This window comes from Macaca thibetana, chromosome 5 (assembly GCF_024542745.1).
Source record: "Macaca thibetana thibetana isolate TM-01 chromosome 5, ASM2454274v1, whole genome shotgun sequence".
In the NCBI taxonomy this organism is placed as follows: Eukaryota; Metazoa; Chordata; class Mammalia; order Primates; family Cercopithecidae; genus Macaca; species Macaca thibetana.
The window spans coordinates 76,894,561-76,906,637 of NC_065582.1; the positions used below are offsets into that span (position 1 = coordinate 76,894,561).

The window sequence follows — 12,077 nt, forward strand, 5'->3', positions numbered from 1 at the left end:
ACGGGGTTTCACCATGTTAGCCAGGATGGTCTTGATCTCCTGACCTCGTGATCCACCCACCTTGGCTTCCCAAAGTGCCGGGATTACAGGTGTGAGCCACTGCGCCTGGCCCAATCTAATTCTTTATACCATGAACCAAATAAATTACCAGTTTTATTTCAGGATATTAGTATAATCTGCATTCTATTTCATAAAAGAAAATATTTTATTTCCATTACATAGGCAAAGTTTGTTTTTTCTCATATCAAAGGCAAATATTTGATGGTATACTGTACTAACAACCAATAATAATATATGTAGAAAGAATAACAGCAAAATATCTTATTTCTTTATATAATTTAATATATACCCTATTAACACCAGTGTGCTGATGCATAGTATTGATAGTATACTAAATAGTTACTATTAAAAATTACTTTAAAAATTTTTTCAACATTAGGTACTGGTGGAACCAGAGCTATTATTTTGTACATAGTATTGTTGATGTGTTCCAAAGGAAAAGTAAAATTTCCAGTAGCATTAGAAAAAAATGTACTTATATTTTATGGAGATATACAAAATCTCATGACGTCTACTGAAAACCTCACAATTCTACTGTGCACTAATAAAAACACCTTTTCAAACAACTTGCACTTATACTGAGTTCATAAAGGTTACTATAAAAATATTGCAAACGCAATAAAAACACAATGATATCGTACAAAGTCTTTTGCTTTTTAAAAGTCAAATTTCAAAAGGCCTGTATTTATATAAATGCACAATACTTTTTAGTGACCCCGACTAACATTTTTGTTTAGGGTTATCTGATTTTAGAAATCTAAGTTGAATGTTCTTCCTTATTTTCTGCTTCAGAATGAGAAGACACTGAGAATGCACAGAGTTTTAGAAATAAGATTTGGTAAAAGCTTTAAAAAGTGGAATAGCGAGCACTCTACATGTTTTACTTGTTGCCCTACCAAAGATAAAAATGCCTGACTGCCCCAATTTTCTGAAATTTAACTTGAATTCTAAATGATCTTAACTACCTCTTTCCTTTATAGTCTTTGAGATGAAAGTGTAAAGATTTTAGGTTCTCTAACAAAATCCAAAATATCACTAAAGCCATTCCCCATTTTCAAATATTTAAAGAAATGCAAATTTCAATATAAAACCTAAAAATGCTGAATTAAGACACCTTAATAACATGGCTAGCCAATTGCTGACATGACTTTAGTCTTAGAAAAATATTATCAAAATTGGCTAAGTTCCAAATTTAAGCATTTAGTTTTATACTGTTAATATTGCACTTTCTGATATAGATATCAAAGAAAAATGATCTGATTTTTTCTTGAAAACAACAGTAAAATATAATTTGTTTTTGTGAAAAAATCCATGTCAAGATAGGAAATACATTGTTTTAAAACTTAGAATAATTGTTATGAAAGAACTATAAAATTACAAATTTCTAAAAAATATATACTGAAAATGTCTCTCTAGGAAAAAATATGCAACTTGTTAGACACAAGAAAATATGGCATTAGCATAGGGTGAAGTCAACTAGGCTATGAGACTTTAAAAACTCACAAAAAGTAGCACCAAATTGTCTGAAACTTCAAATGATATACTAAAGTAGGTCTAGGTCCAAATGTTACATTTTAAAAAAGTTATATTTAACCTGGGAACTTTCCCCAGCAATAATAAATATATTATTTTCAACCCTTAGAAAACATTCTATCTTTACTGATTCTCATCACAATCTTAAGGTAGTGTATGCTAATTATCATTTACCTTAGTTTAGGCTGGGTAGGGACAACTGAAATCCAAATATTTCCCAAATAATATGGGATTATTTGGTGGGGAGGGTTAGTGGGGAGCAGTTTTCTAAGTGAAACTTACTTGTAGCTTATTTCATCCTTTTTCTTCTAAAAAGTTTTATTGGAACTCTTTGTAAGAACTAGATTGCTTGATTTGAATTCCATGTCCTGTTATTTTCCCTGTTCACTTTCTGGTGGTGTTAGTTAAGATTTGGTATGGGGATAGAGGTGTATAAAGGGGACAGAGATCATAGTAGTGAAACAAGAGTTTTGAATAAGCTAATGTATATTCAAAATATATATTCAACCCTGTTATGATCAAGAGTTTAGTTTTAAGTAACATCCATGTATAAATTTACTTACAAAACATCCAGCACACAATTTGAAACAAGGCAAACTTTTTCGGTTGTCAAAAAATGAAACATATAACTTCTTCAATTACATATATGGCTACCAAATGTCAAACAATTCCATTCAGCCATGTTTTACTGTTGCACATAAATAATAACAAGGCAAAGAACAGAAACTAGTCCAAGGGCTTGCAGGCCAAGGAACCACAGCATAACCCAAAAGAAAATGACTATTACTGGTTCCACAATTCGTTCTCCAAAATACATCCTTGTGAAGCCCATGTTGATAAGGTTTTTGTTCAGTTCACCAAAAAGTGTTCCCATTTTCTTGTAGTCATCTCCAACAGGCTCACCAGTGTGGTTTTGTGAATCTTCAACATCCTTAAAAAAAAAAAAAAAAAAAAAAGACAAAACATGAACATAACATGAGAAATATGTAAAGGTCTTTAAGAACCTTAGTTCTTCATCTCCCAAAGTGCTGGGCATACTTGTGATAATTATTCTATAAGTACCTGTTAACTTAATACAATGGGAATGTTCTTTTTGATCCTGGAATTGCACAAAAATGGCTGCTTAAGTGAAGAACCATGTTTGTATTTCTCTTGTGAGTGACCATGATTTCAGAACACCCTTTTCTGCCACTGTCCTGTTTTATGAGGCAAGGTCTGATTGCTCTGTCCTGGTAAGATTCTTTTTTAGACGGTTTCTTTGACTCTAAGACTTTAAGAAACCGAGCCTCAGCTGACCAAAGCACTTTTGCTGTTACTATAGAGCAACCCTCAGCCACTACTGCTGTGATCTTTGTCTTAAGCTCAGCTAAGCAGACTTCAGAGCAGGCCCTTGCATAGTTTCCTGTTCATTATACAGACACCCTAAGTGGCTCTTATTAATTTCATCAGGAGAAACAAATAGTTTTAATAAATTTTTATTTTTTTATTTTTTTTACAATAAGACCAAATGTCTACCCAGTAGGTAGTATCCCAGAAAATGTCTACATGCACCCAATTATACATACCAAAAGTATTATTTCTATTATCTTCCAGTCGTATTACAATTAAGGCCAAGACAGTAAGCTACTGTCTCTTGGCTTCAAACCGACTCTTTGGAATTCTGCAAGCATTTGTGTCTCCCTGTTAGGCTCTGCCAATACAGGGACCAGCGTGATACTTCACAAGTAGAGAAGGAAGAAGGAATTTGCTGTTTCCTTCAGATGGGTTTCTTAATTCTGTTAAGTCTCACTCTAGCAACAATTCTTCACTCTGACAGCAACAGTGCCTGCTAGTAGTAGCAGCTGATTGCAATTTGGAGGTTTTCCAACACTTGTAGAACCAATCTCAATGTGCTTTCTTGAGATGCCAGCACCTATTACTGGGTGCTTCGTCCTCAGATACCTGGTTCCCAGGTCTACAGGCTCCCTCCTCTGAACTCAGAGAAATCAGCACCAGGCAAGCAGTGACCTTGGCCTCCCAAAGTGTTGGAATTACAGTCATGAGCCACCGCACCCGGCTTATTTTATATAATTTTAAAAATTACTTTTGGATTTTCACTTATATCAGAAAAAGACAGAAAAACAAAATGTTGTAGAGTTATCTAGGGAGTTCACGTCCAGGCTGCAACACTTAAACTAGCTGAGTGACATGACCTTAGCCAAATTACTTCACTTTTTCTGAACTTCAGCTTTCTAATCCATAAAATGATTTATGTGATCCTTTTTTGATACTGATAGTTTTCTCTTAAGTTATAATTTGTGGATCTTTTTTTTTAAAAAAATTGATTTCTAAATTATTTTTTTCTTCACTGATATATTACAATTGGGTCAATTTTATGTTTCTTGTACTGTGATATGATCTATAACAATATACTACATTTTTTAAAAAAAAAACCTTGTTCTTGCCTAACATTAAAGCTTTCTTTTCTTTAGGGTAGAACTTGAAGAGTCCTCGATTTAGTATGTAATTCTGCTGATCCCTCATCCCTCTCTGTTTCTCCAGTGTTTAGCATGTTGATACTGGTTCTGGCCCTTTTATTCTTCATTTTTTACTAAAGTTCTTAAAAATCTTTTTTTTTTTTTTTTTTTTTTTTTTTTTTACTCTTCCCAATTTCTTGTAATCTATGCACTCACTGTACTTTGGGGTTTTTTTGTTGTTACTGAAGCTTTTTAAGACTTTTTTTTTTCAGTATTTTTGTGGTTTTAGTACGAAGAAAGTACCCTAATCTGGATATGGTAGGTACTGTCTGAAGGTTTAAATTCTTTGTAAAATAAATAAAATCTACAAATGCTTGTGGGTTTTTCAGGGGAAGAAGGAGGTGTTGCAACACTTAAATCAAAATAGAGAGTTAGTAAATCAGGCCAGGTGAGGAGACGGCAATGCTCACATTATCTCAGATCTTGAGAACAGCTGGTGGGATTGAGACTGGAAGTTGAAGACCCAGTAAGGACAGGTCTGGGAAAGCTGTGGCTGTCGCCACCTGCTTCTTCTTTTTTTTAATTACAAAAAATTTTACACACAAAACTAGAGAAAATAGTATAATAAACCTACATACCTATCAACCAGATTCAGTAATTTCTAAAACTTTGCCACCTTACTGAAATACTTCTTAATCTGGGCAATCTAACAAAGAAGAAAAACGTTTAAAAAAAATCACTAGACTAATGCCTAAAAGTAACATATCTTCACAAATGAAGTTCTGTAGAAACATCAAATATATCCAGCAATGAATTGGATAGGGGGTTCAAACAACCCTAAAGGAAGACATTTAAGAATGTGGAAAGGGTATCAGTTTCCAGGCAGGCAAAAGAAAAAAAAAAAAAAAAGAATGTGGAGAAGGAAAATAAGCACTATTCTTCAATCAGTGAGATTATAGTCAATCTCATTCCAGTATTTTATGTATCTAGGCTATCCTCTCAAATAACACAGTTCTAAAGGATACAAAGACTGGTGTGTTGGTAAATGTTTAACAATGGGCTTTGTTGGGGGTTGGGGGAAGCTCTATTTTACAGTGTTTGCCAATTCTGTTGTGATTTCCAGTTTCTGTAGTGTTAGTACTTCCACTGTGGCCAATTTCAAACTATTAACAGCCAATTCACAAAGTTCCTGAACATTTAACAACTTGCTCTTTGAGGACTGGTAGGAGCCAGCACCAGCACTTCACTGTAGGAATAAGAGATACTTGAAATAAGTTGAGGTAAAGAACTGCATGGTTACAGTTGATGAGTTTGATCCCTCCCTTCTTTCTGTCAATTGGTGCGTTTCTATCTTTTTTTTTTAAGTTTACAAAATTGACAAGCTGAGATAATTAAGTAGAATTAACTCATTACAAATGTATTGCAATTGGGTAAATTGTATTAAGAAAGGACTATATTATGACTTGAGTTATGAGATACAATGAAATGCATGTGGTGTCACAAAACTACCACAAGTAACAGCATATTGCTTTTTCTGGATTGTCTCATGAGCTATCAAAAGGTCATCCAATTCAATTATTTTTAGAAGTTCTTATTTACAATAAAATTTAAACCATCTGGCTGATTTGTGAGGAAGAGGGCTCTCTTGATGCTCCCTAGGTTAGTGAATGGCACCACCATCCATATACCAGATCCAAAGGTCAGAACTCTAAGGCATTCTTGACCCCCTCCCTCTTTCTCTTCCTCATGACCCACATCGAGGTCATCACCATATCCTCTTTGTTTTACCTTCTAAACATTTCTTTAAAGTGTATACACTATTCCATCTACTGCTATAATCCTAAGAATCTACTAAGATCTCTTGACTATTCCAATAGTTTCCTAACACTGCTATTGCACAAGTCCATTAGCTCCCCTATAATCTATATACCACAATGTAGCCAGAGTGGTTCTTTCCAAGTGCAAATTCAATCATGCCACCTCCATCCTGCTTTTAAGATCAAGGCCAAAATCTTTAACATGATCTATGAAGCCCTGCTTAGTCTGGCTTCTATCTGAGTCTCTGGTCTCATTCTGTCATCAGCCTTCCTCTGTCTGTTTTCAGCCACATAGGTCTTTCAGCTCTTGCTCACCACAAGGATTTGCACATACTATTTTCTCTGCTTAAAAAATTATTTCCTCTCTCCTTTGCTTAGTTAAGGCATCCTCTTCTTTTGGTCTTAGCTTAAGCTTCAACTCAGTCTCACGGCATCAGATAATACTCTTTCAATGCATTCTAACTCAATGCCAATGTGTGTTATTATTTGATTAATGTCTACCTGTACTATAAGCTTCATGAAGTAGGAGCAGTATTTATTTTTGCTGGCCACCGATAGCCTCTGATATGAATATGTAGCAAAGGCTATGTCCTGGGAATAGCAGCATATAGAAACATCTCAATAAATATTTGTCGAATAAACAGGAAGAATTTATCATGTGTCTTTCTGGCAGGCATTAGAGAAGTATTTGATAGAGTCTCTACTTTGCTCCTTTTTTTTTTTTTGGCCAAACAAAAGATGGGCACTATTTTCCAAAATATTATTTACTACAGTAATCTGAAAACCATGTATATATTTTTATGGGATTAGCAGTATTTCTGTTGTGGATATTACTCAGCATCTAGTCTTCTTTCCTCTTGCCTATTAGAACCTTAAATCCAGCCTTCATTCTTCAGGTGAAGTGAATTCTACCTACTCAGTTCCAGAGATGATTCTAAGAATAATTTTCTCTTTACTAGAGCTAGTTTTGGAAAGTATGTGATTCACTTTGGAACAATGACTTTTGCATGTCTTTTGAAAAAATTATTCCTAGCTCTTCTGGGTCATCTTTGGAAAGTTATTCTTATTTTCTTTTATTTCTCCACATATACTCCTCAAGTAAAGAGAACTTGTGTTTAATATTAGTTTTCTATTGCTTCCATAAGAATTATAAATGTAATGGTTTAAACCAACATAAACGTATTATTTTATAGTTCTATTAGAAGTCATTTTTGCAGGACTGAATTTCTTTCTAGAGGCTCAAAAGAATCTATTTCCGTACTTTTCCAGTTGCTAGAGCTGCCCGTATTCCTTGGCTCCTGGGCCTCTTCTTTTATCTTCAAAGCTAGCAGTACTGCACCTCTTTGACCATTCTTCAGTAGTTAACATTTTCCTCTGACCATAGTGAGAAAAAGTTCTTTTTTTAAAATTTATTTTACAAATGTATCAGTCTGCAATGAATTGAAAAACAAAAACCTAGCTTTTCACCACATTTTGAGAAAACACTGGTATAACGAACACCTGTATTTTTTACTGCCTATATTTAATTGTTGTTAACAAACAGAGAAATACAGAATTCTTCATAGAGAAATACTGTATAAAGAGGACATAAAATTAGGGGCCTCAAAAGTTTTAATTTTAAATTATTTCTTTAGCTCTTTTTAAAATCATTTCAACTTTTATTTTAGATACAGGGGGTACATGTGCAGGTTTGTTACAAGGGTATACTGCATGATGCTGAGGTTTGGGGTATATATTCCATCACTCAGGTAGTGAGCATAGTACCCAATAGGTAGTTTTTCAACCCATACTCCACTTTCTTCCTCCTCCCTCTGGTAGTCCCCAGTGTCTACTGTTGCCATCCTTATGTCCATGAGTACCCAATGTTTAGCTCCTACTTATAAGTGAGAACACGTGGTATTTGGTTTTCTGTTTCTGCATTAATTTGGTTAGGACAGTGGTCTCCAGCTATATCCATGTTGACTGCTGCAAAGGATATGATTTTGTTCTTCAGGCTGTGCAGTATTACATAGTGTGTGTGTGTGTGTGTGTGTGTGTGTGTATATATATATATCACATTTTCTTTATGCAATCCACCATTGATGGGCACCTAGGTTGATTCTGTCTTTGCTATTGACAGTAGTACTATGATGAACATATGAGAGCATGTGTCTTTTTGTAAAACAATTTATTTTCTTTGGGTATATATGTAGTAATAGGATAGATGGGTCAAATGGTAGCTCTGTTTGAAGTTCTTTGAAAAATCTCCAAACTGCTTTCCACAGTGGCTGAACTAATTCATATTCCCATCAATAATGTATAAGCATTCCCTTTTCTCCACAGCCTCGCCAGCATCTGTTGTTTTTTGACTTTTTAATAACAGCCATTATTATGCCTAGCATAGTATTTTCTTATAAAATTATTTCTTTATATATCTATGTTCTGTCACTAGCTTTGAACCCGCTAAGGGTATTAAGGGCAATAAACATGTCTTACAAATTTTACATTAGTACTTTGTATATTGCACTGTGCCTGGTCCATCATAGTCTCATAATAAGTATTTGTTGAAGGAAAAATGGAAATATTCTACAATAACATACTATGCAAAAAGCCCACAAAAATTTAAAACAAAGAAAACTTAAATGTAATATCAATATTCATTGTATTCTCCCATGAGCATAGTTGTGAAATTTTTCAAATATTTATAAATTCTGGACTAAATTACAGAAAATGAGAGCTGCTAGCTAAAACTTACATGCTCAGTATAATTCCTAACCCACTGTGTTTTAAGGGCAGACACTAATATGAACAGATGAGTTCTTAGGGGTCTGATTCTCTGTCAAGATGCTTGTAATTTTCAGAGTAATAGTACTGGTAGTGTTATTAATGGTAGAATAGGAAAGCTAACCCAAGTGCCTCCTATGTAACATGCACTGTGTTTTATGTGCATTATCTTGTTTGATCTTTGCAACAATCTGTAAAGGAGGCACTATTATTTCCCCCCATTTATAGATAAGGAAACTGTAAAGTTTAAGAGGAATTAAATGTCTGGACATTGACCTATACTTAGTAATTGAAGGATCTATGACGTGAACCTAGATATTCTTACTCCAGGGGACCCACCATTAATCCCTACACTGTACACCCTCCAGTTATTATTACATTAGTAACTAGCATCTAGTTAATGCTGCTTAGTTTTCAGAGAAATTTTTATGTACTCCACCTCTGAAAAAATAAGCTATATAAATACACTTTTACTTTACACAGAATGAATACATTTTACACAGCAAAATGAATATTACTTTTTTCCTTTATATCTTTTCTCACAGTTTACAGAATACCTAAAAGTATTCAAGCAGAAAAGTTGTTCAAATTTTTATTTTCGTCTTGTACAAAAATTTAAACTATGTAAAGCTATTTGCAGCAGGTTAGTACATTTTCACAGCTTTTAAAAGTAGTAATGAATTCAGATTCAAATGTGAAAAAAAAAGACTCGGCAAGAATGAAGAGATACGTGGTTGGCAGAATTGCAGTAAGACAACAAACAAAAAACCTCCCCTACAAACAATAAGCAAACCCATAAGACTTCACTAAACCAGTACATGAGTGCAGAAATACAGATGGAGCTTTTTTCCTGTTCTAACGTTAATCACCTTTGTCTTTGCCAAAATTTATTCTTTGTATGTGAGGTCCCAATGGAAAAACATTTGTCAAATGTAGTTTCCTTTGTGGTTTCACAGAGAGTACTGACTGTGACATGCACATGAAGAGTGTTCTCACCAAAACAGTGATATTCTTTTTTTTGTCCATGATTAAAGACATACGTAAAAATAGAAGGGTGTTCTAATTGATTCAAAATCCTTCTTAAAAGATACCCAAAATTAATCATGAGAAATTAAAGGCAAACCCGTAAGTAATCACTGGATTTTTGAGAAGCATCTTCAAAGATAATTAAATCACAGTCTCTTACTTTAGAAATTAGGAATGAAAGGTTAAGTACCATAGCCCATTAACAAAAAACCAAGGCTTTGGTAGCAAACAGGACAGATTCAAATCCTGCTCTGTCATGTATCAGCTGTGTGACATTGGGCAAATTACTTAACCACTGACTCTCAGTTTCTTCACCCATAGAATGTGTATAATAATACCTACTTTATAGAGTTGTTGTGATAAGAAAACAGATAAAAGCTTTTTGAATAAGCACTCAATATATGGTAATTATTATTACTATATTTTTGGCAGAATTTGTATCTCGTGATTTTTACTGCTATTCTCTATTGTACCATGCTGCCTGAGATAATTAATGCCTTAGTGATCATCTTTCTCATGATAATTAAGTTCAGTTGTATTTTTTTCAAGTGTTATGACAATTTAATTATATAGAAATTGAAGTGGGATGTTTTCTATTGAACATCCCTACCCACAGAACAATCTGTGCACATTAATATTGGTAGAACCTGTTTACTCACTTTGGAAATGGCACAAGTTACATTCTATAAACAGGCTTTTGCTGAGTGAGTTGACAATTTAAGATTCACCAACTGTCTTCCTGTGTCCAGTATTACATGTTGTTGTGTTAATGCATATCATTACATATGCAGTACTGAAAGTCTGCTGTTTTTGCCTGCCTAGTATATATACCATATATTCTACTTGATTTAACTTTGGGGAAGCCATACTTTACCTGCTCTTAGTCCATGTGTTGGCTGAAGATGTCTCCATTCCCCAGCTCCAAGCCTGACCAATAAGAACATTTCATTTTCTTTCCTTTTTTTTGAGACAGAGTCTCGCTTTGTCGCCCATGTTGGAATGCCACAGTGTGATCTCGGCTCACTGCAACCTCTGCCTCCCGGGTTCAAGCGATTCTCCTGCCTCAGCCTCCTGAGTAGCTGGGATTACAGGCGCCCGCCACCGCACCCAGCTAATTTTTGTATTTTTAGTAGAGACAGGGATTCACCATGTTGGCCAGGCTGGTCTCAGAACTCCTGACCTCAGGTTATCCACCCACCTCAGCCTACCAAAGTGCTGGGAGTACAGGCGTGAGCTACCACGCCTGGCTGAACATTTCATTTTCTTGGGCATGTACTTACTTAATGAATGAGTATGTAATGCAAGACAGGTCAATGAAAGCTCTAGTCAAGACTTTACTGCAACTATTGAAAAAGAGACAGGTTTTTGTTTTTTTTTTTGAAAAAAACAAACAAATTATAGTTAGATAGCTGGTGAGATGTAGGCCATATTACTAGGAGGGGAAAAAGCTTGCTAAGAACAAAGCCAACATAAAGTAAAGCCAAGAAATGGATAGAGACAGTTTCATTGACACAATTTCAGTACTCGGATATAGCTAGCATATCTACTTTTGGTCTTTTTCATAACATGAGCCAATAAATTCCTATTTTCCAAAATCTAGTACGAGTTGGATTTTTGTCACTTGAAACCAAGAGTTCTGACTATAGATGATGATAATAATAATAGCTACCACTAATCAGAATTTACCCATATGCTAGATATTGTGGTAAACACTTTACACATTCAGCCAGGGACTAGTAGCTTGGAGATTCCCACTCTGGCAACTGACAGAGAAACGCCTTGGGCATATACACAGTTTTTCAGACTGCCAGGGATGACTGTGATGTCATTTTAAAGCCTGGCTTCCAAGGAGTAAGGGGTCAGAATAGTTTATTGTTCAATTGGTGTTTGGTCAGATGTTGAATTTAAGCCCCTTGTGCCATTGAGGCTATTGTCCTGTGTTGATGGGTCTATGTACAGCACGGAGAATGCTTTCAAGTCTACCCCATATCCTACTATAATTGCTCCTGAGTGGGTGTAGCCTAGCACATGAGCCCTGCTTTCTCAATTCTCACAGTTGACTTTGATCCCAGGAAGGCTATTCTTGGCTCTTTCCCTGGTTCTCTCTTTAAAACTTCTGGTTGCTGTGTTGTTTTGATGGTGCCACTAGTAATATGTTTTGATATATTATGGCGCTATCAGCCTCCTTTTAATTGCTCTTCACCAAGCTCTGTATTGCTTTCAACAACAAATTTAGTCATGAAGTTCTCCATTCCCTTTCCCAATTAAACAAAGTCCTCTCAGGGAAATCTATGGAGCTCTTCACTCATAAGATCTGCCTTTCCTCCTGGGCAGGGCTCCTGCACCATTGCACTAGTTTTCCCTGGGGTGACACCCTGCTGTAAAATTACACACTTGAGGTTGGGGAGCAGCCCCTGGTTTT

At 35.2% G+C, this 12,077-nt stretch overlaps 1 protein-coding gene across 2 annotated transcripts in view; it reads right to left on the reverse strand.

Moving 5' to 3' along the window:
• Positions 1-321: 321 nt before the first annotated feature.
• Positions 322-12,077, reverse strand: part of FAM241A (family with sequence similarity 241 member A) — a 40,084-nt gene continuing 28,328 nt past the window's right edge. For both annotated transcript variants that reach the window (XM_050791337.1, XM_050791339.1), the window contains exon 2: positions 322-2,524. In XM_050791337.1, coding sequence (XP_050647294.1) covers positions 2,279-2,524 — 246 coding nt within the window. In that variant the 3' untranslated portion in view covers positions 322-2,278. The remainder of the gene's footprint in view (positions 2,525-12,077) is intronic.